Source organism: Phragmites australis, chromosome 2, assembly GCF_958298935.1.
Source record: "Phragmites australis chromosome 2, lpPhrAust1.1, whole genome shotgun sequence".
Classification (NCBI taxonomy): Eukaryota; Viridiplantae; Streptophyta; class Magnoliopsida; order Poales; family Poaceae; genus Phragmites; species Phragmites australis.
In genome coordinates, this window is record NC_084922.1 from 45,458,104 (window position 1) to 45,484,581 (window position 26,478).

At 45.5% G+C, this 26,478-nt stretch overlaps 1 protein-coding gene across 2 annotated transcripts; it reads left to right on the forward strand.

Annotated features, from left to right (window-relative positions):
- Positions 1–3,109: 3,109 nt before the first annotated feature.
- Positions 3,110–6,447, forward strand: LOC133909219 (large ribosomal subunit protein uL1z). Of its 2 annotated transcripts, none has more exons than XM_062351552.1 (6): positions 3,110–3,199; positions 3,292–3,321; positions 4,216–4,435; positions 4,884–5,049; positions 5,772–5,977; positions 6,080–6,447. In XM_062351552.1, exons 2-6 carry the CDS (start codon positions 3,317–3,319, stop codon positions 6,131–6,133), a joined length of 651 nt encoding a protein of 216 aa, XP_062207536.1. In that variant the 5' UTR covers positions 3,110–3,199; positions 3,292–3,316; the 3' UTR covers positions 6,134–6,447. The 2 variants fall into 2 exon arrangements, with proteins under 2 accessions (XP_062207536.1, XP_062207537.1); XM_062351553.1 differs by having other exon boundaries at positions 3,122–3,199; positions 3,296–3,321.
- The last annotated feature ends 20,031 nt before the right edge of the window (positions 6,448–26,478 follow it).

Genomic DNA, 26,478 nt, shown 5'->3' on the forward strand with positions numbered 1-26,478 from the left:
CGGCCTCGGCCGCGACGAAGGGCCCATCTGCAGTCTCCGTGCCATCGCCTGCCAATGGGCCCGGGGGCTACTGTCGGTGTATCGGGAACCAGGGGTCCCTGAGTCCCGAGACCAGGCCGGCCGTCCGCCACGTGTCACCATCCCGTGAGGTCCCCCCTGCAGGATGAGGAAAATCTAAGTTCCGGGAGAAGGTGCTCGGGGCCACAGCCTCTGGTTCCCGAGCACCCCAGTTCCCCGATGACCCGCAGAGTCCAAGTACCGGGAAGAAAGTGCTCGGAAGGGTTCCCACTCGCCCCCGAGTACCATGGTCCCCCGATGGGCCGAACAGCCAAGTGCTCGGGAGAGAGTGCTCGGGGCTGCACGTGGTAGCCTCCGAGGACTCGGTTCCCCGAAGGATCTGCTCAAGTGCTCGGGAGAGAGTGCTCGGGGCTGCACGTGGCAGCCCCCGAGGACTCGGTTCCCCGAAGGGTCTACAGGAGTGCTCGGGAGAGAGTACTCGGGGCTGCACGTGGCAGCCCCCAAGGACTCGGTTCCCCGAAGGTCCTACAGGAGTGCCCAGGAGAGAGTGATCGGGGCTGCACGTGGCAGCCCCCGAGCACTCGGTTCCCCGAAGGTTCGCGCAAGATCGCCCGACGCCCCGACGACCCAGAGGGACCCGTCGGCGGGGTGTCGGCCAGTCAAAGGTCCAATGCCGCATTTAATGGGCACGCGCGGCCTGACATCCTGACATTCTCAACTGCTCACGCCATGGTGTCAGTCTCTGCCATGCTTTGGCAGGGGGGCGTGGGTCCATTAATTGCACGGGTCCCGTCCCGTATCATCCGGGGTACCTCGGGATAACGTTGTCAGGATCAAAGCGTTCCGCCTGCCACCCTGCCCTGACAGAAGAACAAGACAGGGTGGGCGCGCCGGGTGCCTCTGTGGCCGCCCGGTGGGCCCTCTCAACGGCGTCGGAGGACGTCCACAGTGGGAGGTGGTCGGATGCGCGTCGTATTTTTCCACCGCCCCTGTCACTTTGCCCGGACGGAATGATGACGCCTTTCTCCGTGGCGTCTTGGCACTCGCGCCCTCTCTTTCCCATTTGGGGTAAGTCGAGGTCGGCATGTGTATAAAAGGAAAGGATGGATAACACAGGAAGGGAGAACAAAAAACGGAGACTTAGACAGAGCTAACTTGAAACTGAGACCCACAAAACCCCCGACACCCCCGAGGTAGACAGAGAAAAAGACACCCAGCTAGAGCTAGCTCGATCCAAGATCAAGTAACCTGAGACGAAGAACATCACAAGCAAGCTCGAGTAGAGCTAGAGCACGGGAGCCTCAAGCTCTCTGTTAGACAATACACCCTTGTAACCAGACACATCCTTGAAGAATTCCCTTCAAGGAATGATATTGTATCCACACAGGAGTAGGGTATTACGCCCCCGTGCGGCCCGAACCTGTCTAAACCCCGGTGCATTTATCTCTTTTTTGCACTAGGTCGATCATCCCCCACCACCGGCCGTTGCATTTATTTCAGTTTCCATTTGTTTCCCCGACGAGCTCGTTCAGGATCATCCCCCCCGACCGAATCTTTAAAAAGGGGTCTCTCGGGAACTCTGCGACAGGAGTTCATCCTCCGACAGCCTCCTATGTTGCTTATGCAATGAAAGAATAAAGAGATAATTGGGGAGATATAGGATGAAGCATACGCGGAGGAGGAGGTGATGAGGAAGAGTATGATGAAGATATCGATCCGGATGATGCATATTCATCGGATTATCCGACTGAATCTTCTCTAATTGAACAGATGAGCGAAATGATATTTAGGATGATGAAACTCCTGAGTATGACAACTCGGATGATGAGGATGATGTTCCAGTTTTTGCGGATTGAAACAATCTAAACTTTAACAACCTTGTAGTAAATGAGGGGAATCAAGTGGCCTGAGAGTATATGCAGAATGAGGTGCCCCAATGTGCTATATATTCTACCAGTCGGGCTATGAAGGATGCTGTGACTCAATGAGCGGCCTCGCTTCAATGGCAGTTTTATGTTGTCAAGTCAAGCAAGGTTGAATATGATGTGAAGTGCGCGAATGAGGGTTGCGCGTGGCGGTGCAGGACTTTAGGAGGAAATAGATTGACTATTGGGAGATGTCGATTGTGGTCGAACACACTTGCATGATGGACGGACTTAAGCGCGGCTACAAGAATATCACCTCGATTTTTGTCGCCAATGTGATTTACGCCCAGATTGTGGATAACCTGAACTACGAACCAGGGTCTATAATTAGGTAAATTGAGTAGGAGTATAAGTAAACTATCAGCTACAACAAGGCATTAAGAGTGAAGAGGAAATCAATTGAGATGAGGTTCGGGACCTATGAAGTGTCGTAAGAGAATCTATCACATTTGTTAGAGACTATTGCTCGAAGGAACCCGGAAACGTATTACGATATTGATAATTATCCATTGTTATCTAAACCCGGAAAGTACGTCCTGAAGTAATATTTCTTGACAATAGGGGCTTGTATTAAAGCTTCAAGCATTGTCGGTCTATCCTGTGCATCGACGACACTTTTCTTACCGGTAAGTTTATGGGACAGATCCTGATTACTATTAGGGTTGACGAGAAGAATCAAGTTATACTGTTGACCTTTGTATTTATGGAGAGTAGGAACAGTAAGAATATAACATTTCGCGTATAAAAAATATTATTTAAAAAGAATAGAACCTATGACTGTCAAACCACGCCATCTATCCCTTCTCATCGCACAAGGGTTTTAGAAAAATATTGTTTAAACAGATAGAACCTTGCGTTTTTTTATATGAAAAATTTATAAATACTTAAATATATTAAATACTAATGAAATATATTTTCTAACGAATCTAATAATACAAAAATTTTAAATATCTATAAAGTTTTAATAAAAAACATAAAATTAAAATTGCTATAATAAAAAACTAATGACAAGTATAACTAACCATGGTACATGTTCACGTGTCACTTCCGAAAGCAAAGAGAGTAATAAAAGTACGGGCAAATATCTAACAGCATAGGCCCATATTACGTACAGGCCCATAGCCCATCTATCCCTTGTCATCGCACGAGCGTTTTAGGGTTTAGCGGCCCGCCCCCAATATAAAGTCACCTCTTCCTTGCTGCTCACAATTCTAGGGTTTCCACTCTGCCGCGCCGCCTCTCCCTACCTCGTCGCGGTAAGTCGCCTCCTCTCTCCTCCCTCTACTCCACCACTCCATCGCGGTTGTTCCTTCCATCTCATCTTGTCCTCTTCCCCGTCTCTGCGCAGGAAGGCTGCTCGCACCACCGGCGCGATGAGGTATGGATGCGCTTCCCTTCTGTTTCAGAAGTATGCGTGTTGCTTTCTGTGCGAGAACAATCGAATGTGTCGACAGCGCGATGCAACATTGTTACTGATCTGGCTCGCAGCGTTTAGGAGTTACCTCTTCTCCACGTGCAATGAGCCTTTTTTATATCCTGTTGTTTGCCTGACTTAACTGATGCGGTCGATGTTTGATCAGGTAGAGCGTTTGGTTTTATCATTCATTAGGCCAGAATGTAGCATCTGAATCTGATTTGTTCTGGATTTCCGTAGATCCTAAATGGTAGATTTGCCATCCCTATTTATTGTTATTAGCTGCTAGTTGCGTTACCTTGCTGCAAGATTTTCACAATGGGAAGCGAACCAGTTTCCGTTTCTGTTGTTCTGCTGTGGAATTTGGTGTGTCAAATTAGATCTGCCGGGTCTTTTGATGGCTTACTGACGTTCTCTATTTGATAATCTTGGTGCCTGAAGTTGATTTTGGGAAAAGAGCATTCGAGCAATATTCTTTACTGATAGATATATACTGCTTCCATTAAGTGTAACTGAAGGCAAATTTTTAATATGTGGACCTCCTCATTTGAAGTGTTTGATTCAGCATACTCTGATGAGCCCTTGATGCTTTAGATTAAATGTTTAATTGCTGCGGATTTGATTTTTTAGCCTAGTTTCTGTGTGTAATAGCTAGTTTTTGCCCTTCCTTTGTTATAGCTAGACAATGAAACAGTCGTGTACGATTGTGTTCCCTGGATTGTCTGTGAAGTGTACTGCCAAAGATTTTGTTGTCTCAAGCAAATCTTTGCAACAGTTTTCATGCACCTTATTCTGTGTAACAAGCTTCAAAAACTTATTCCATCATGCAATTAACTGTTTATTCTTGCCTTATTTCAGTAAGTTGCAGAGTGAAGCTCTGAGGGAGGCAATTGTATCAATTACCAATGACGCTCGTGAGAAGCAGCGCAAGTTTGTTGAAACTATCGAGCTGCAGATTGGACTGAAGAACTATGACCCTCAAAAGGACAAGCGTTTCAGTGGTTCTGTTAAGCTCCCTCACATCCCTCGTCCTAAGATGAAGGTGTGCATGCTTGGTGATGCTCAGCATGTTGAAGAGGTATGATATTCTTGCAGAATTTTGCTTGTGCTCTGATCATACACTGTTTGTTTTTTGCATCAATATTAATTTTAGGGGGGTTTGTAATGAGGGCTGTTGTATTTAATTCTAAGTATTTGGTGACTATATCTACATCTTGTGGCTTGTGTTATGATGCCTGTGCCGTTTTACCTTGTTCTGTCAAAACCCCTGAATACATAGGCTACCTTTTTCTGCCAAAAATCTACATATATACACCATTAGTTTAACCCTACACGATGTGTGATGAATTGTACTCTTAATTCTTAAATACCAGTATATTCTATAAAATTCCATTGGTATTGCCTTTTTTATGCTTTGTTCAGAGGAAGCATGTTTAGATTGTATTCTACTTTGCTATTTGTCCTGGATATAAAATCATGGTTGCTGATATTCTTGATTTGCTCTCTTGTTACTATGTTGTATGCAGGCGGAGAGAATAGGTCTAGACAATATGGATGTGGAAGCCCTCAAGAAGATGAACAAAAACAAGAAGCTAGTCAAGAAGCTGGCAAAGAAATATCATGCTTTCCTTGCATCTGAGGCCATCATTAAGCAAATTCCTCGACTTCTGGGACCTGGTCTTAACAAGGCAGGCAAGGACCTCTTCCTTTTCCCTCTATTGAATTGATATAAGCATTTGTGCTGGTAGTTCATAACCATTTATCTTTATTATCAGCACTAACAAACTGTTGGATAAAATGTTGTATGATTTTGAGACGAACCGCATGATCTATATCTGTATATTTACTGGTATCTTTGTGGAGATGGTAGAGAAAATGTTCCTAAAATCCTATTTTGCTTTTGTGCTTTTGTAAATTAACAATGTAATTCACTTTTGGTAACTTAACTCTGCTGGCATTTGTTTTGCGGATTAGAAAGGCATTTGGGGGTGCCTATTGTTTTCGTGGACCATAGAAGGTTATTTTTTCAAAGAATGTTGGGTTAAGGGTTTTTAGTCTTATAGGTTTTGCTGGTCTGGTATAAATCATGAGGAAAAACATTGGATTTTTAAGTGGATGTTTTACTAGTCTGGAATAGACGATTGTGATCATAACTGTATTTTGTAGATGTTCTAAACTTAGCCCAATTGATTTTTGGCATTTTCCTGGAAGCCCCAAGCAGTTCTGATGAGTGATGATTTCTTTTAGGTTTTTTGTTCTTGGCTTGAGAATAATCTTATCCCTAGTGGCCACCATTTTAACATAAGAACATGTTTTCTTGGACATGAAGCTTTTGACGACATCAACGTGCATGTTTGCTTTCTTCTGCCCTAATACTATCTGTTACTATTCTTACATATTGTAATTTACTGCAGGAAAGTTCCCTACATTGGTGAGTCATCAGGAATCCCTTGAGTCCAAGGTTAATGAGACTAAGGCTACGGTGAAGTTCCAGCTGAAAAAGGTGCTTTGCATGGGTGTTGCCGTTGGCAACTGTGGTATGGAGGATAAGCAAATCTTCCAGAATGTGCAAATGAGCGTGAACTTCCTTGTGTCACTCTTGAAGAAGAATTGGCAGAACGTATGCAATTCAATGTTTCTTACACCATATAAATTTCAATCTTGTGACATGCACTATTGATTACTAAGAGTGCTCACTGCGGCCTTGTATGTGTGTTTGCAGGTGAGATGCTTGTATCTGAAGAGCACTATGGGAAAGGTGTACCGGGTGTTCTAATTCTTTCTATCAGGCTTGTAGAATTTCCAGGAGAGTTGTCTACTTGAGCACTATTGAGGATTGAGGAGTTAAATCACTACTGCCTTGTACGGGATAGTTTCGTTCTCTATGATCAAACTTGTTGCATTTTCGTGTTTCAACACCAATTTGTCGCTGTCTTCATGCACTGGGATTGACCAGTGATGCTCGTAAGACTCTTGCCGAATCTTTTGTTTTCCTTTTTTTTCCTCAGCCATATCAAGTCGTATTAAAATTTTGGATGCATTGGATTGTTTCCACGTTCAATGGAATTGGTGGATCTTGTCATTGTTGTTCGACCGTTGTTGGAGACCATGTAATGAAAGCACGTCAATAGGCTGTCGCCCTATTGTAGTTGTGGTACGGTGGTAATTTTCATTTCGTCCCCATGGGAGCGGAAGAATCTCGGTGAATCCGTGTAAGAAACCTTGCAACAACCTATAGTGGAGCAAACACAAAGGGCTGGAGCATACAGGAAGGAAGCAAATTTTGTCGCGTGTGCAGTTGTAGTTCAGTTGATTACGTTGGAGCATTCTTCTCTGCCGTAGTAGGCTAGCCCCCTCTCCTTTTCTTGGCCAGGCTGGTCCAGCCCAAGGCTCAGCTCCCCTACCTCCTTTCCTTGCCTCTTTACATCACAAGCCCAGTCGGTCTATGCCCCCCTTATCTCCTCCTACCTCTGGTCGAGCTGCACACACGAGCAGGGCTGCCTCCATCTTCTTCCCAGGCCGTCACCCCCTTCTTCTCAGGCGCCGCCACCTCCTCTCTCCCTCCTCTTTCTCCAAGGGAATCCCTCATCTCTATGAATCCGCAATCTTTGGGATGACTATCTCTTCCGTATTTTGAGTTTTGAGTCTGATTGGATTTGGCTTGGATTCTCTTAGATTTTCAGTTGAGGCCAGACCTATATATATTTGGGAGGACCTCGGTCAAAAGAGGAGGCTGTGAAGAGCACGCGGAAGCTCTGCTCTAGCACCAGCTCGCCGTCGCTTTTAGATCATCGTCGCCCTTGCTTCGGCTGTGCGCTGTTGTCTTGGTTGCACTGCCTGTGGCCGAACAATCCTGCACCTCCGCTCCCGGGGACGCGTCGCGAATTTATCGTCGTCATCGCCATGTCTCAAACCCAAGGTGTGCCCCGTCCGTGACTCTCCCTGCTGCTCTGTGATGCCCGGCCGTCGCGCCATAGGGATCATCTCTGTGTCAGTTATTGCGCTGTTGTGTCTTACCTTGGCCCAACTGCTGTCTTGCTTACACCTGTCCCTAGCCATCGAGCTGTGGTGCTCCTGCCATGTTCGAAATCTTATCGTGGTTTAGTGATGATAAAACTGAGGCCCCGGTACGCGTTAGCGATACGCTGTCCACTCTTGCGATCGCCTGTGGGAGAAGAGCGAAGCTGTTGTTGTGCTTATCATCCTACTGTTGTTTTCCGCGATGGCCAATGATGGTAAAACTGAGGACCGGTGCGTTCTCTTTGTCTATGTGGTGCCGTTGCGCTTTGCTTGTAGCCCAGGCCTGTCCCTGTTAGCTGGTCGTCGTCATGCTTGTGTCCCGGCTGTCATATCTCTAGTTGCTGTTGTGCTTTGACGAAGCCCGGTTGCCAGAGTGCTTGTCTGCCTTTGGTCACGGTACCTGCTTGGACTCGACGGACGACCACTCGGCTACAAAATTGGCCAGCGTCTGGGATTTGATAGAAGTTCGGGGGTGAATTGGAGGTCAAATCCCTCGAGCTCTATTGCCCATTTTGTCGTTCTTCCTGTCGCATCTCTATTATGGAGAATTTCTCTAATTGGGAACAAGAAAATCACCTTAATTTTGTGAGTCTGAAAGTAGTGTCTGAGCCTGCGGGAGGCTATTAGGATGACGTAGAGTAGTTTCTGAGCCTGCGGGTACCGAGCCTTTGCGTCTTGCAGGAACTCGCTGACATAATATACTAGGCGCTGGAGGCTGTCCCGCTCGACGACCAGGACCGTGTTTGAGACCTATGGTGTTGAGGCAACATAGAGCAAGAGCTCCTCGTCGGGCTGAGGCGCGGTTAGTATGGAAGGGGAGGAGGGGTACCTTTTGAGTTCTTGGAATGTTGTTTCTGCCTCTGGCGTCCACTGGAAGAGGTTGTTTTTCTTCAGGAGCTTGAAGAGCGGCAATCCCCTTTTTCCTAGCCTTGAGATGAACCTGTTCAGAGCATCAATGCATCCTGTTAGCTTCTGAACCTCTTTTAACCTGGTCGGGGATCGCATCTGGTCAATTTCCCTGATCTTGTCAGGGTTTGCCTCTATCCCCCGCTGGGATACGAGGAATCCAAGCAACTTCCCTAACGGAACTCTGAACATACACTTCTCGTGGTTCAGCTTTATGCGGTACTTTCAGAGATTGTCAAATGTTTCTTGGAGATCTGCGATCAGGTCTGTCTTGTTTTTGCTTTTGATGACCACAATATCTATGTATGCCTCGATGTTTCTTCCGAGCTGTGGTCAGAGAACAAGTTGAATACACCGCTGGTAAGTAGCATTGGTGCTTTTTAAGCTGAAAGGCATTTTTACATAGCAAAAGACCCCAAATAGCGTAACAAAAGCTGTTTTTTCCTCATCTTCCCTATACATACTAATTTGATGGTACCCCAATCATTATCTAAGAAACATAATATATCACTGCCAGCAGTTGAGTCAACCAGTTGATCGATTCGGGGAAGTGGGAAAAGATCGTTTGGGCGTGCCTTGTTAAGGTCGGTGAAGTTGACGCACATTCTCCACCCACCATTGTGCTTCGGGACCATGACTGGGTTAGCCAGCCATCCTAGGTACTGCACCTCCCGTATGAAGTCTGCTTCGAGGAGCTTGTCGATCTCCTGACGAAGTGCTTCCTTTCGGTCGGCTGCGAATTGACGCGCTTTCTGCTTTACCGGTTGTGCGTCTAGTCGCATAGACAGCTTGTGCTCGATCACACCCCTGGGGACTTCAGGCATATCAGACGGACTCCATGAAAAGACGTCCGCGTTCGCCCAGAGAAAAATGATGAGCGCGAGTTTCTATTTGACGTCCAAGGTAGCCCCTATCTAGACCGACCTAGTTAGGTTGGTGTCGTCCAGACTCACTACTTTGAGCCGATCATCAGGGCTGGCTATGATATGGACTTTTTCCAGTCGCATGCTAGGTTCCGTGGTCAAGGGATGCGACCTGGGAGTCAGTTCGACCTTATCAAGGCTCCTATTGATGCAGTGCAGGGCTGTCTTGGCACTGCCAGCAATGGTGATGGCCCCTGTTGGCCTAGGGATTTTGATCGCCTGGTATGTGTAGTGGGTAATTGCCATAAACTGGGCCATCGCTGGTCGGCCTAGGATCGCGTTATACGTGATCCCGAAGTCAACTACATCGAAAAGGACTCTTTCGGTCCTGAAGTTGTCCGACGAGCTGAAGGTGACGGGCAACTCAATTTGCCCTAGTGGCTTGGCTGAAGAACCCGGAGTGATCCCGAAGAAAGGTGGGGACGTCCTCAACGAGCTTCTCAAAATCTGTAGGGCGTCTAGTGCGTCAGGGAAGAGGAGGTTGATCGAGCTTCCGCCGTCGACGAGCACGCGGCCTAAGCGCATGTTCTGCATCGTGGGTTCGACCACGATGGGGTAGTGACCGGGGCGTCGGACACACGCGGGGTGCTCGACTTGGCTGAGAGTGAGCGGGGTCTCCGACCACTTCAGGCGCGGTTTTGGGTCTGATGTGGTTGCCCACACCTCCTGGACCACCGACTTGTATTCCCTATTAGATGAATATGCCGCGGTGCCTCCGAAGATGTGATGGACCATATGATCGGCCTGCTGGTCCCCCAGTGCTGACTGGTAAGGGGCGGCCCCGTCCTTATCGTCATCACTGTGCTTGTACTTGCGCTCTGCGAGCTCATGGTCGATGATGCCTCGCACGACCTTGCATTCGGTCAAGTCATGGGTGTCCGTACGGTGGATAAGGTAGTAGCGCGAGCCTTTTTCCCGCCTTTCTTTCCGAAGCGCCGGTGTGTTAGGCCGGTTTGCTCGACCGCCAAGACTTCAGAAGGTCCGGCCTTTCGCTTGCACTTCTTATCCTTCCGGGTGACCCCTTTGGCAAGGGTGGGCCGTTCGAACACATGTCGCGGTCTAGTGTCGATATGTCGCTCCCGGGCCTCGACGGCTTGCGCGCACTTATCTGCAAGCTTGAAGAGCTCAGTTGTGCTTTGGATTACCCAGGTGCCCAGCTTCTCGACCATTTTCTGGTCTGTGACCTCCCGTTTAAACGCTATGATCACGGATTCTTCTGTGATCCTTGGAATGGTATTTTGGCATTCAGTGAAACGCCAAATGAAGTCTCGCAACGACTGTCCTTGTCACTGTCGGATCTGATATAGGTCGTCCTTGACCCCTGATCGGGCGTAGGTCCCCTGGAAGTTAACGACGAACTGGCCGCATAGATCCTCCCAGTAGTGAATCGAACCGTTAGGGAGATTCATCAGCTAAGACTGAGCGGAACTGATCAGGATAGTAGGGAAATAGTTGGCCATGACCTTCCCATGGCCTCCCGCAGCTTGCACCATGGTGGTGTAGATCTGCAAGAATTCTTTCGGGTTGGTGGAGCTATCATACTTCTCGGCTAGGACCGGTCGAAACTTGTTCGGCTAGCGTATTTCAGGTAACCTGATGGACAGGGCATTACACCCTGTCCCGTAACGGGGAGCCACTCGTTGTTGGGTGGCAACGCGCGCCTGGGGAGAGAAACGACGGTCTAGGGGTCCCAGCGAAGGGGTGTGTCACATCCCAATTCCTAATCATGTCATAACGCATAATTAAGCTTCATAAGTATCATAAGCATCATGTTTATTTGTTAAGCATTTGGATTGCTTGATTGAATCAATTGATGGTTTGTTTGTTTATATGTATTTGAAAAAATACTTGATGGTAGATTTTTCGCTAGTTAAAACCTCCGCTTATGCATGTAAATGAATCCTTTTAGAAAGGTTTCATCTCGTTTTGAAATCGGATAACAAATTTCCTAGTTTTTTGAAACACTAGAGTTCTAATCTTTGGGCTATTAGATTGGGGAGAGAAAGATTTGATTTTCAGCTCAACTTTTGTTCTCTCTTATGCGTGGAACCCATTTTGGCCAGCCCCATACCCTCTCCCTCACTTGGGCAGTAACACCAGCCCTCCACCTCTGCTCCTTCACTCTCCTCTCCTCTCCCCCACGCCCAAACAACAGCAGGAGTTGATGCTCCCTCCCTCCCCCACCCAAACTCTCTCACTCTCCTCCCAAATCCCACCCCAAGCCCTTGGATTTGAGGTATGCATGTATTATCACTGAAATCCCCTCCTCTCTAGCTCTCCATCCCTCTAATTCTTGCCCACATGCATGAAGGTTTGCTAATCAAAATTCGTCACCCCATCTTATCTGAAATTTCAGCAGCCCTTTGGTCTTCCTCTCTCCAAGCTTTCCTTTGATTCTTCTCCAAATGGATGGCCACAAACCTTGGCTAAACACCTTGGGTAAGTCTCGTGGGTTTTCTTGCTGGAAATGCATGTTTTGGAATGGTGGATTTCGAATTTGGAGGTGGAGTAGAAGAATGGTAACACAACCATGTATTCTTGAGACATTAAAGTTAGAAGAAATGTTTAGATAGAGTTAAGCTAACGATTCGAGTTTGTAGAGAGAGTAAATTAGGTTTAGAACCAATGCTTTAATGCCTTTACATGTTTAGGTGGCTTGGATTTCGACATGTATGTCGAATCGTCCGAAGAATCGTCAAAAAACTCGCGTTTTGCTGTTAGAACCCGGACTATCCTGGTAAACCCGGAGGTTCCGGGTGATTTTAACCAAAAATACTAGAGGACCCCCTCTCGGAGGGTCATCCGAGACTCCGGATTTTACTGTTCATCAGACATTTTCTTTTTGTTCTGATAGCCTGTATATTTCGTTGTTAATTCATACGAGCTCCGAAAACCATGAAACTAGTTGTGTTAGCTTCGTATGAGTATGAACTACATGTTAAAAATGTTGGAAATCAAAAAATATTTTCTGATATTTAATTAATTATTTAAATACTTTTCATCTTAATTAAATCACAGTTAACTAATGCTATGTCCTAAAATTATGAAACCACTTGGATAATTCATATAATGATCAGTGCTATTTAGAAAAAAATATAATTTGGTACGAAAGTACTGTTTAAATTGTTGAAGCTTATTTAGTCTTGATAGTTAGGTTAATTAAGATCCTTTTTGGACAGAACTTAAATAAATATTTTTTACCCTGAGCTTATGTATTTAAATTTGAGTGTTTATTGCTGCATTATTTTCATACGCAATACCACATCCTCATCAAAATTTTCTAGTATTTTCTTTGCATCTCTTTCATGCTCATCATTGCATGCGATCTTCATTAGTGAATGAAGGATCAGAGGGTAACACAGGCGTGATCAAGGGCGATCCAGAGTTGTTTCCCTTGCTTGTGAAGCTGATCAACAAGGCAAGCATCTAAACATTTTCATCACATTACTTTAGATCATATATTGTGTCAATTGATAATTTATGTTTTATGTATATTTGCATGTCAGTGAGTCTTATGTCGGGTTTTGGGTTAGATCGTATTTGTTACATTACCCTCCCTTGACATTGTTTATCACTTGATCCTTTGTAACCTGGGTTGTCATGTCACATAATGATCTAAATTAAAAGAATGTGTTATGCTTAGCATTGCTTAAGTCCTTGGTAGAAGTCGAGCGGTGGTTCGACCATCATTCGCGAGCTTAGGGCTTACCTTATATCACAAAGATAATGACGATAGAGGATGGTGTAAGTTAGTGAGGATGAGCTGAGATTCGGGCGGGCAATAGGGATGGCTCGAGAAGGGAGTCTTGGATGCTATATGTCCGCTTGAATCGACTAAGCACCGTCCGTTGTTGCAGTTGGCTTTAGCACTTGTCCGTACTTACCATATATCCGTATATGGACGAATGAGCCGAATACCTTATGTAGATGTGATCTTTTGGCGTGTTAGTCTCGGGTTTTGTCGGCATAATAGTCTTGTAAGGTGTAGATAGTTTGCTCTGAGAGTAGTTCTAGATAACCCCCGCTTGCCAAGGCGCATGTTCAAACGATTAGGGCTTATTTGGAAATGGTTGATATGAGTAACCTCTTGTGTGGACCTGTGTGGTCACGCAAGTCATATGGTCCTCAAGTCGTGTGGGTAATGGAGTATTCACTGCAGGGTGTAAAATAATTCGAATTGCCGCTCTCTCGGTTATGAGCACGCTTCTGTCCATTTGCATCAATCGTAGAATTCTGGTTATGGTTGTGATGGTATGTTGGCAAATGTATGGTGATGTTGTTGAAGTTTTGATACGGTTCAAGTTATAATTATGGTATGGTAATGATCTCGGGATAGAAAGTTGTTTATAGTTAGATGTAGATACTTACACTTGAGTTAAAATTACTCTTGCATATGAAATTCACTTAACCATGTGGCTGAGTCCTTACGGGTACCTTCGTACTCACGTGCTTGGTTTGCTTTTCAGGTGAGAAAGGTTTAGTATTTGGCTATTTTATGCCCACCGATATTAGCAACGAGCATGAGTAGTGACGTCTACTCAGTTGATGTTATTTTGGAGTAGCGCCTTAGGGCAAATAGCGCTACTCATCTTTTGTTGTCATGCTTTTTATTCTGCTGCGTAGCTACTCTAACAATATTCGGTTTATACTTTTGTTGTAAAGTTAATCTACTTAAAGACTTGTAACTTAATTTAATTACTTACTCTTTATTATGTCTTGTGATGATGTGCTTGTTGTAAAGGTGTGTATTCCGATCCTGGAGGAAACACATGCCGGGACTACCAGGGTGATGTTCTAGTTAATTGTTGTAGTCATGGTTATGTAAATAACCTATTGATAATTAATTAGAATATTATCTGGACGGTTCCTCAAAGGGTGGAGCCGTCCGATGCCTCCCTGTAGGGGAATGGCATGCGGCAGGGCTGCTTGCCCTTTTCCTGCTCGCGCTGAGCCCTGTCCTGCTGCTCTCTTGCGGTCACCTGGCCCTGGATCTCGCCCCAGAGGTCATGTTGGCGCAAACAGTTACGCAGGTCGGAGGGTTGATTGTCCTGACGTGGCAGTGTTCAGAGAGTACTCCCCGTGGTTGGGGGAGCACGTGACCTATTCTGCTGTGGGCCCTGTTGTGACCCCTGGCGACCGAGACTGTCACCGGTCCTTGCGATAGGCGCGGTGCATGTTGATGTGGTCTGGCGCCGAACGGTCTCAACCAAGAGGGCAAGATCATGCATCCATGGTGCCATAGGCGAGCCCTCCGGTACAGATACTAGTGGGTGGCTGAGGAGGATCCGCATGGTCTGCAGGTTCTGCGCTGGCGTCATAGTCTCATAATCAAGATGCTGGGCGCGGAGCGATGATAAGTCGCGAGGTGGGGAGCCCCCGACATTTAGGCGGTACGATGGCCTAGGCGATGACACCATCGTGGACTGTGCTCTATGTAGGGGCTCCTCAGAACGATGCTGGGGGTGTGAGGGTTGTCTTGAAGCACCCGTCTGTCCAGCACCAGGCTTGTTTCCCTCTGGGCGTAAAGCCAGGGGTTCGCCATCGGTGTTTAAGGCATTTGGGCCTTCTGTTCCTCCCATTGTATGATTCGCCATGTAGACCTCGCGTTGGGTCTCACAGCTCTCGGAGTCTGGCTCGGTGTCCCATGCCTGGAGCACTCCAGGTTTATCCGGGTGATACCCCATGACGAACACCTCGCGGCGGTCGGGGTCCTCGGAACGGGACTTAGCGGTTGCCGTTGATTCGACCATGGGTGGCCTGGTCAAGGTTTTTTTTTTCAAACTTGCTGAAACGATGACGCGCCTCCCTACCTGGCGTGTCAAATGTCGAGGGTAAATCCCTGACAGTGACTCCGGGGTATGCTGGACAATGGACGCGTGGACGACGTTTCAGGAAACGGGTGCATGTGTTCGGTGGACTAGGGGACACAAGGAGTTATACATGTTTCGGTCTCTTGGAAGATAATAGCCCTATGTCCTGTGTGTTATAAAGGATCTCAGTTGATTACAGATGATGTTTTTTGCTAGTTCCCGCCCCCTTCCTTAGGACCGAGGCCCTCGTTCCTTTATATAGTAGGGAGGAGGAGCACTTACATGTAGGTCCAAACAGAAAGGCCTCTGCTCATCCCAATATCTAATTCAAACCATCATTACGGAGTATCAGGCATGCCCACTTTCTCTGAGAGCACCATGCGTTTAATTGTCGTGCGTTTAATGCCACGGGACGGGACAATGTCCTTTTGTGCCGACTCCATCCACTTGCTTGGTCAGGCTGTTGATGACGTCCTATCCGTCGCGCGCCACTGTGCCGGTCTGCAAAGTTTTATCTCGCAGCTTTTAATGCTACAGGACGGGAAAGTGCCTTTCTGCGCCGACCCCATCCACTTGCATGGTCTGGCTACTCACAACGTCCTATTCATCATGCACCGCCGTGTCGGCTTGCAAAGTTCTATCCTGCAACATTTAATGCTAAGGGATCGGACAGTGCACTTCAGCGCAGACCCCATCCACTTGCCTGGTTGGGCTGCTGACAACGTTCCATCTACCGCATTTAATGCTATGGCATGGGACAATGCCCAACTGCGTCGTCCATTACTTCATTCTCTGGTGCTAGCGCCTGGGGAAAGAAAACATTTAAGTGGATATTAGCAACTGCACTCTGGAGGGGTTGTGTCAAATCTGGCCCTGCGACCAGTGGGCCTAGTCGCGGGTGTAAGCGATGGTATAGTGAGATTGGTCAGGCGGGCGTTAGGCTGGTCGCTCTGGTCGCACGATCAACCAAACTTCGGGGAGTATGCTGCTCTAGTTGTTAGGTCCCTTGCGGAGCCCGTTAGCCAGGGTACCACTTTACTTAATACACCGACAGTAGCCCCCCAGCCTCTCTATGACCGTGGTTCGACCTAGTTGTGTCACTTGGGTCACGGGTAGACGTAGTCCGCCCAAGGAGTGGTCGTTTGATGTCGTCAGTTCTTAAATCTTGACTCTGAATTTCGTGTCATGTGGGGAGGCTTAAGTATCGTGAGAGAGAGAAAAAACAAGTGGGACGAGAGGAGAGACATTAATTACTGCTGGACATGAAGTACTCTTGGCTCCATCAACGCGCCCCCTCGGGTTTCGAGCGTTTTGAATGCCGCGTCGGTGTGGGTGCCACTGTAGGTTTTTAAAGACGAGTGTTTGATGGTCTTCCAATCCACCCCCTTGCCTCACCTCCTCCCTTCAGGTCTTCCAGTGCCTAGAGCCCATCCGTTTTTATCCCAGATCGACTTCACCCAGCAACCCCTGTCCAAATCGTCGCGTTTTGCTGCTCCTCTCCGGTTGCCACCCGAGGCGCCACCGTCTTCATCTAAGGACCCATGCAGTGGAAGCGCCTGGGTGAAGGCCGGGCAGAGGCGATGGTAGCAGCGCAGGTCGTGAGGACGAGAGACGCGACGGGTGCGACATTGACTCTCAAGTCTTGAGGTCGAGACATCGGACACGGCACTGAATCGCGACCACTACGGCGTCACGGTGAGAGAAGAGAGAGGCGATGCACCCGCCGCACACCCGGGTAAAAGAAAAATGGATTTACTATGCTTCAATCGACTGAAATCAGGATCTTGTTTCACTTAACGTGTCGTCCGTCCGATCATGTGTTTGTCTTTTGATCTGTACTCAGTTAGAGATATTGATATGGCACACACAAGAAAATTATATATATTCCTACTATAGAAAAATATTACTCACTTGTGAATCAGTTTTTTTTATCAACCGTTAGATCTTCATCCATGGTTGCTGTTGTTGAGTGAAACATATTCTTGTTTTCACTCGATTGAAAATTAGTAACTCATGGAAAAAAAATCAAGGGACGGGGCATGGGCTAGGGAGTAGATTGGGCCGAGAAGTTTCATCGTTTAAGCTCAGCCTTTCGAGTTTTTTTTTATATATTTTCTAATGTTAATATTTAAATAAATGGATCCTCGATGAAAAGAATTGTAAAAATAGATACCTACCGGCTTCTCATATGACGGTTAGACCCTTACCACCCTCAAGGTAAGCAGTCCGACACGCCTTGCGGGGGCTGATAGCCTCTGGTCGGGCGGTTACAGTCCGTGTGAAGTGTTTCATCGAAACCACTATTCATAATGATATTTTCCATCCCATCTTCTTTGTATAAAATTATGGTCTTCTGTTGCTCCAAAAATCCTAATTTTTTTTTACCTATTTCATAATTCATGTGCAATCCATTTTATTTGGATTCACCCAGAAATCTTTTGTATAATTGAAACTAAAATTCTCCAAAAAAGACTATTTTTATAAATTCTAACAATTTTTAGGGCCTCAAATAAATTCTCAAAAATCTTGAAAAATTCAATAATATTCATCTTATAAGATGCACTTATTTCTAAAATTATTTTCAGCCTTAGGATATATGGTGAAAAAGTGAGTTTGTTTGTGATGCTCTATTCACATAAAATGATAAAAATGCATATAAGTGAATTAGTCCATCATATAATATGAATATTAGTGAAATTAGTCCATCATAAAATATGAATATTAGTAATTTTTTTCCATTTTATGAAATTCATTTGAGTCCCTAACAATTGTTAAAAGTTATAAAATAATCTTTTTTTGGAGAATTTTAGTTTAAATTCTACACATGTTTTTTAGTTGAGTCCAATTAAAATAGGTTGCACATGAATTATGAAACACTTACAAAAAGTTTAGGATTTTTGGAGCAACAGAAGACCACAATTTTGCATAGAGAAGATGAATATTATCATGAACAGTGATTTCAACGAGACACTGTTCTGATCAGAGGGCTGGTAGAGTCTATTCTCACATTTATTTCTATCAGGGGGTCTATTTATTAAAATATTAATATTAAAAAATAAAAAAAATAAAAAAAACTCGAGCCAAACGCGTGTCCGAGACGTGCCTGGACCGTCTTTCTAGCGGGGGAATTTGAGTTTTTTTATATATTTTTTTGAGTTAAAGTTTAAATAAATAGATTCCCGGCGTAGGTATTTGCAAATCTAGCCGCCTGCAGCTAGAGGGTGGCAAAGGGCGGTTAGGGGCATTTTTTGCTCTAAAAATATTTTTTTCCATTTTGTCCTCTAAAAATGTATTTTTTGTGTAATTAAAGAAATAAAAAGGAAGGGGTGTAAGGAAATTAAGAATTTAAATTTGGAGTAGGTTATGTAATAGCGGGAGAAAAAAATCAGTAATTAGTAGTCGCAGCATTTTACGTGGGTATGGGGTGCGAACGAGGACAAACATAGTATTAAACATAGGGTGAAAATATTACAATACACTGTAACCATGACGACACGATGAGGAAACAAAGGTGGCATGTACGGTTCGCACTAAGACCTACTTATTAGTGCGCCGATCCTAATCATAACATGCCTTAGGGAGGGAAAGTATGTCGGGTTACATTAGGTAGTCTCTACTGCGTGCATCTAGGATACTTTCCCTTTCGGAGGGCATCGAGACCTGCCGCCTTAGCACGGCGGGCTCTCTCCTGCTTCCTTTCCCTTTCAGCCTCTTGAGCCTGAGCCACGGTACGGTCGTGCTCCGCCTTCCTCATGCGCTCTTCTTCCTCCCGCTTGAGGCGAAGTTCCTCTTGTTGTTGCTCGTACTCCCGACGTGCGTATGCTTCCCTTATCCACCTCATGTTCATGTCGACCCACAGCTTCTGTGAGTCATTTTGCTCATTGTCGAGCCACTGAATAAAATCACAGAGCGGTGGAGGGGAAATCGGAAGAGATGAGGCGGATATCTGTTACCGTACCGGTCAATAACCAGTTGTTGCATGGCGAGACTTGTCATACTCGTAGTTGGCACACATGAAGAAGCGCAGCCCATAGGTGTATGAGATGTCCTGCGACTCGCGGAGCTTACAAAGGTCACCACAGAAGCACATTGGTGGTTCGAGACCTTCAGGTATGGTAGTCCCTCAATGTTTCTTTGGTGGGCTCAATGGAGCTGAGGAAGACATTGCACTTGAGAGATATGAGAAATGAGCGATGCTTCACCGTAAGGAGGTTCGACTATTTATAGTTGGGGGAGGCAGGAGCATTGGATTCGCTCGTGAAAAAAGGAGTGAGGGCATGGGCGTTGCTGGTGGGAGGAGCATCGGATTCCATATTGAAGAATGAGAAAGTTGTGTCATTGCTCATGGTCAGAAATTCTACGTTTATTGGTACCCGTGTTGCCATTTACTGATTGGAAAAAGCTGGGTAGTGTTATCACATCTTGTTTAAAGCCTGCGGCAGGAGGCATGCGTTGTCAAGTCATGGTTAAAGTTTAGTGGTGTGGTCACTTCTTCATTGAACATGTCTGAATATGAAATATATTTACGAAATGCTAAGTCGACCATACAAAGTAAACGTGTCTTAATACATAAGAGTACATCACGAAGCGAATATGCATATGTTAGTTACATAAAATGTAAAATGCTACTCATGCCTCTCTCGTCGCCATCGCCCGTGCGCCCCATCGTGGTCCCGATGCAGCTGGTTAACCCTCACGTGACCCCTGGAGTAGGTGAGAGGGTCGGGTGGACCAACGTGTCTGGTAGGCCTAGTAGGGACCACCGGTGTCGAAGGCTTGTCCTGCGTGGGCTGTGTCCGAAGGGGAGCACTGGAAACCTAGGACCGCTGAAGGACGTCGTAGTCAGGTGTGTCCCCGAAGAAGTCACGAACGATGTCGTATGCGGTGTCGGGGCCAGCGTCATCCTCCTGACTAGGGTAGGAGGACTGTGAAGGCTCGGCAAGCGTCCATGTGTACTGGCTGGAGGGGCCTATGAACAAATAATCACGTTAGATACGAACAATATGGTATTGAAAGTAGTAGTTAAAAATGTATAATTGTACCTGCATGGTACGACGGTGCAGCAGAAGAAGGCCACGCTGACGTGCTGTAGTACATTGCGGGCGGGGTAGGGCGTGGGGCCGCCGAAGACGGACCGGTCTCGTCACCGAAGTAACCTGAGCACAATATTAACTTATTTTGCTGAAAGTATTAGAAACTAGGAAGAAGGATGCCCGGAGTACCTGAGGGTGGACGCACAGGGCTCGATCTACGAGGCTACGTCGAGACTTGTGCAGGCGGACCTAATGAATGTTTAGTAATAATAAGTAAAGGATATTGTTCAACATTATTCAAAAGTATAATTCATACCATGTTGGTCTGACCCTCCATGACGTGGTAGAAGGGGTCGTGTGGGTGCCGACACTGAAGAACATTGGTGCACGTCTGACGGCCGAGATGACTTGGTGTGTACACCACTCGACCTGGGAGGCGGCCCTGCTACATCTGTGGTAGATCGGTAGGAGGTGAGCTTCAAGGCGCGCGTCTTTTTGTCGAAAACCCGTTTAATGAAGCTTGCAACATCCGACACACTTAGGTGGTGCCCTTGCCGGACGCGGTCCATGGCAGCAGCTACATCCCTATTTACGTCATAAATGATATCTGTCTGCGGATACGAACAGAAGTGAACACTTAAAGTATACGGTTATGTTCATTCAATATGGAGTACGAACTTCAAAAAGTTACTTACTGCTAAAGCAGCGTCCTCGTCCCAATGCACCGGCTATGTCTCCGTTGTCGACGCGATGTGGGGCCGGACATCCTCAGGGGTGTAGGTGACACGGGTCCGCGTACGTGGTACATACAACCGTAGGTACTCCCTGAAGTTCCGCTCACTGTGGGGACAAGCCTCCTCCACGACGTCCTGTAGCGCTTGGGGTTCTCCGTCGATCGGGCCTCAACTAATCGGCAAAGCGGTAGGAGTCCGACCGCTGCCAACCTATAAGTGTTGCAGTATATCAATAATATGGAACAATAGCAGTGATATGGCAATTTCGTATCAAATTTTCTATGTACCTGTGCTTCTATCGCTCTTCTATCGTCAGCAGCTCTCCAGGGCCTCGTGGGCGAAACACTCCTAGCTCCGTCTGGTGCTCGGCGGATAAGAAGCTGCGATGCTTCTTGTCCATGGCAGGGTCCAAAAGCTCGAGGTCGGAGAGTGAGTCATCTCTGCATTTGAAAGACATGTATATTAATACATTGATAAATAAATACAACAACAATATACTTTGAATGCAAATTAACTATATTCGAAATTAATGAATATTAAAATGGTACAAAACTAGCACAACACACATAAAGCTCACCTAGACAACAGGTGCATCACCGCCTGCATTTTTGGGACAATATTTATAAGTGTGACCTACTTTATTGCACTGACTGCATCGCTTAATCCTAGGGCCAGCCTCGAATTCATCCATATCGTTGCGAATTCGACGAGTTTGTCTTCGGCCCGGTGCATTCTTCATCTTTCCCAAATTAGGCACATATATTCTTGCAGGCCCTGGGTTACTTGTAAAAGTGTCAACAATGCCGTAACCATATAGTTCCTGGTTCCAGGTGTTGAGTATTTGATCTTTCATAAAATACTGTGACACATATTGCCTGGGAAGCGTATGGTGCTCCGCACACGCGGCTATGACGTGTGTACAAGGTTTGTGGAGTAATTGTGGCTTCTGAAAACTACATATGCATGTCCCACTCCTTAGCACACACTCTTGAACATGCCGCTCACGTCTACCCCCCTCTGACGCTTATCCCGACACAGGACACTGAACCTGTGCTCTGCAGTGCCCTCTTGATTTGCGCGATGCATGTGGGCCTTCTTATTTGCCTTCTCCATATACTCACATAGCATCCGCCCGTAAAGCATACGATTGTCCTCCATTACAACCTTAGCAGCTGCATACCGATCAATAAAGTACTTACAGGTCCCATGCAAAATGCCTTCTACAATTCCAACTAGTGGTAGGGACCTCATTCCTTGCATGACCCAGTTATAAACCTCAGCAAGGTTTGTAGTCATTACTCCATACCCTGCACCACCACTGTCGTACAACAGAGCCCATTTTTTATTCGGCTCATTGTGTATCCACTGTGAGAAGCTCCTAAAAGATGAGCCCGATCTCCTTGCAATTGCGGAGTATCGGTTGGGAGAGGACTGAGAGCTATTGGTTCATCATCGTTAGGTGCAGCCTCCGCAGTTTGTTTTAATGTCAGTTCATCAAGTCTTGCCCATAATGCATTGAACTTACGTTGCTGGTTCTGACTGCACAATTTCTTGAAGAGCTTCATTAACTTTTTGTTTTTTAAACTGTTTGTAGAAGTTTGCACCTATATAGTGCATGCACCACCTGCTTTTGAGATCGGGCCACTGTACTGGTACACCCCGTCGCACGCTACCATGTTGCATATCCAGTAAAGCCTGCAACAATCCTGCATGACTATCATGAATGAGACACACATCTGGTCGGTCAAGAACAATTGCATGTTTAACCCGCTTTAGGAACCAATATCAGCTGTCCCCGTTCTCACTCTCCACGAACGCAAACCCTAGTGACAGGACTTGGTTGTTACCGTCGACCCCTATTGCAGACAAAATCTGCCATTTGTACTTCCTAATCAAGAATGTTCCATCTAGGCATATGATAGGTCGGCAATATCTAAATGCTTTGATAGTTGCAGCGAATGCAAAGAAAGCACGTTGCAACACTCTTTTTCCGCTGTACTCCACATCAGTAGAGGGGTAATGCTTGATATCATAGTAGTTGCCTGGATTTATTGCACAAATTGTGGCTAATTGACGAGATAGATTGTGATATGAATCTTCATATGTACCGAACCTCATCTCAATAGCCTTTTGTTTCGCCCTCCATGCCTTCGCATAGTTTATTGTGTATTGGAACCTTTGCTCAATAGCACGGATTATTGATCGTGGCTCATACCTTAGGTTGTCCACAATCTCTCCGTACATAACATTTGCAATGAAAGCAAAAGACAGATTCCGGTGGTTGAACTCTATTTCCTTAATATGACAATTATGTTCCTTAACTATTGAGCATTGCCAGTAGTCTGCCCATTTCTCTCTGAATGCGTGCACCCGCCAAGGGCACTGAGGCACCAAGCACTTCACATCGTACTCTCTTTTACTTGATTTAACAACCTTGAATTGCCTACGAAGAGACAACAGCCAGAATTTCACTGCATCAATAACTGTCTCTTTTGTAGGGTACATAGCACCCTGTGACACCTCATTCTTATGGTACTGCCACGGTGTCTGGTCAGACTCGCTAACCACCAACTTCGAAAATTCATGATCCCGCCACTCTGCAGGAACTGGAGCATTACCCTCCTCATCAGAAGAATCCCCATCGGCAAGGCCTTCCTCCAACTCTTCATCCTCAAAATCCATATCTTCAATGATGTTAGGGATGTGCTCCCCTTCATCAGCTACACCCATCGGTTGCAGCTCTGGAACATCATCAACCTCCTCCCTGGACCCTACATTAGCCGCCTCTGACTCATCTTCCACTGCCTCACTTGGTCCTGCTACTGCTTCTGCAGAGTTCACCTCATTTTGATCTTTCAGGTACGCCTCAGCTAACAAAACAAGCGGCAGGCCACGTTCACAGCATATATCTACATACTGCTTCCAAGTTGATGTGGCTTCGATGGGAAAAAGCTCACCGAAGTATCCATGACTAGCACGGCTCAGGACAGCTTTCAACTTCAGCTTATATTGCTGCGGATCCAGTTGAAAAAACCGCAGGAGCCATTTGCACACACCCACAATAGTCCTCTCATTGGCTTTACTAAGCCCCTTCATGACATGACGAAATTCAGACAGATCTACATTGTTGTGACCGTATCTAATTTCACCATCACCATAATATATTTGAAAAATTAATTTATCTACCATCCCTGGAAACACCCGCAAACATAACCCATATTAAGACAACAAACTATATTTCTGATTATCGGATAAAATAATTTTTAAATGCTACCCTAGGTTCGCAAATTATCATCTACTGTTGCCTCCTACGTCTGCAGGTACAAATAATATACTAAAAATAATATACTAAAAATAATATTTTTATATTGAACTGCTATCGTACCATTTTCTAACTAAATTTGATAATTTTCTAAACCCTAGATCATAAATGTCTAAAATCTATGTCATATACTACTACTGCACAAATTAACAACAATAAAAAGGAAAAAAAAGACTTACCCAAAATTTTCCTTCAAATCCACGGCCCAAATGCAGCAGGGCTTCGCCGACCTCTCTTCCTCCCCTCTCCTCTCCTCTCTTCTCCTCTCTCTTCTCAATTTTTCCTTTTTTCGGATTTTTATGATTTTTTGGCCAATTTTTGGCCTTTTTATAGCAGAGGGCGCCAGGAAGGCGGTGCGGCGCGGCGGGTAGGGAGGACCCCTTACCGCCCTGAGAGGACAGTAAATGACCTCTACTCGCCTCCTTAGGGGGCGGTAAGGCTCCAAGCCGGGCGGGAAGGCCCTACCCGCCCTCTGAGGGGGCAGTTAGGACCCGTAACCGCCCTCTCAGAGGGCTGCAGTCGCCTACTTTTGAAAATATATTCACCGGAAATTTATTTATTTAAATTTTAACTAAAAAAATATAAAAAAAAATTCGGGGAATTTGCAAGTTGGTTGGGCCGGGATCCCCGCTATATGCATAGCCCATCCAAACAGTATTAAAAAGTCCGATAAAAAAGCTTTAAAATATACAGTATTGAGTTCCCGAGAATGTGTAAATGTATACAGTACTGAAAGAGAAAATATGCTTGCATATGAATATATTGATATATACAGCATTGAAAGGAATTCGCCAGTTGGTTGGGCCGGGATCCCCGCTATGCTTGCGGATGAACTGAGGGGAAAATAAGGCAGTGCTGTTTTAAAATTTAAATTGAAATTGTTTTGAAAAAATGAAATCGTATTGCATGTATCTCAAAGCATATTCAATGGTATTGGTTTCGGTGCATATGTCAATGTAGGTCCTAATTTACTTCGTTCATAATGAAACAGGGAAATATCAGATAATCTTGAAGCATATTCAATGGTGTAAAAATATGGGGGCTCGGTTGGCGAGGACGGCGCACGTAAGGTGCGGGCGCCCGAGCCGGCCCGTGTTCGAGCGCGTGCGCTCGCGCGGGCATGCATTTGTATCTGCCTTCCATGAAGACCGTGGATATAAGTCTCACTTTTTTTTAAAAAAAATAAAAAATAAAAAAAATAAAAAATAAAAAATATGGCTGCATATGTTCCTAGGGCATTCTTTTTTGTTCTAACTTACTTTATAGATATCATTAGATTCCTTGTAAATTTGTCACAAAATGACTTCTCTATAAAAAGTAAAAAACCGACATATTATGAGCATTGTTGTTCACAAAATGACTTCTCTATAAAAAGTAAAAAACCAACATATTATGAGCATTGTTGTTGCATGCTATGATCGCGATTAGTTTGATGTTTGTGCCTCAAGCTATTTAGGGTAAGCCAACATGAAGCCGCACATCCAAATGATTGCCCCAGAATAACTCCGCTCACATTGTTCTGCTAAGGACTAGTAGTGCCATGGTATTTTGGATATTGTGATTCCATTGGTTTGCAACTCTAGCAGTCAAGCAAAAGAAGAATAAATCACATGTTAAGTAGAATGTACTAAGAAATAAGTTGCATGAAACAACAAAATGAAATGTTATATTGTTCTAATTAGATTATTGTATGTCAACAGAATAATATATCATATGAACATTCTATTATAACAATATGTTATGCCCCTCCCAATCTATACTATTCAATATGCATCCAGATGTGCGTAATGCTATTTGGAATTTAAATTTTATGCAAAAAATTGGAGTTGCGTGCATTTTTTACTTAAATCCTTTTGCTATTGAATCACAAGTAAAATTGATAGTGTGTGACAATTCCAAACTAGTTTGGCATGATGAGGCTTTGGGATCCACAAGGGCAGGAGCGCTAGAGCTTCAAGAATCTGAGTACACACTTCAACATACACATACACATGACAATAATAATCCAACATAAATGTACAATGACAAAAAAAAAAATGATAATTCCAAGCTTCAGCTCTCGCGGCCTAATGGTCCCTGGCAAGTGTGGCGGTCGACGCATGGAACTTGGAGCCACCGATGTAGGAAGATCGGTGTCGCAAGCTCGCTTGGACTCTCTTCTACCCTTACGAATCCCCTGCTGCAGAGGATCTCGGTTGTCCTTGTGAAGTCACACACACCATTACACCCGCATACTCTAAGAATAACTTCAGCAGACTAGCTAGATTTAATTGACTATAATTTTTATTTAGCTATCCACTTCAAAAGATTTCTCCTTCATTTTTTTCACACTCCAACAGATTAGCCAAATCTCACTCTCAATATCTTATATAC

Excerpts from the sequence above, each read along its gene's own strand:
- LOC133909219 (XM_062351552.1), top strand. Across the intron at positions 4,436-4,883 it reads ATGCTCAGCATGTTGAAGAG|GCGGAGAGAATAGGTCTAGA; the intron begins GTATGATATTCT and ends TGTTGTATGCAG. Across the intron at positions 5,978-6,079 it reads TGAAGAAGAATTGGCAGAAC|GTGAGATGCTTGTATCTGAA; the intron begins GTATGCAATTCA and ends GTGTGTTTGCAG.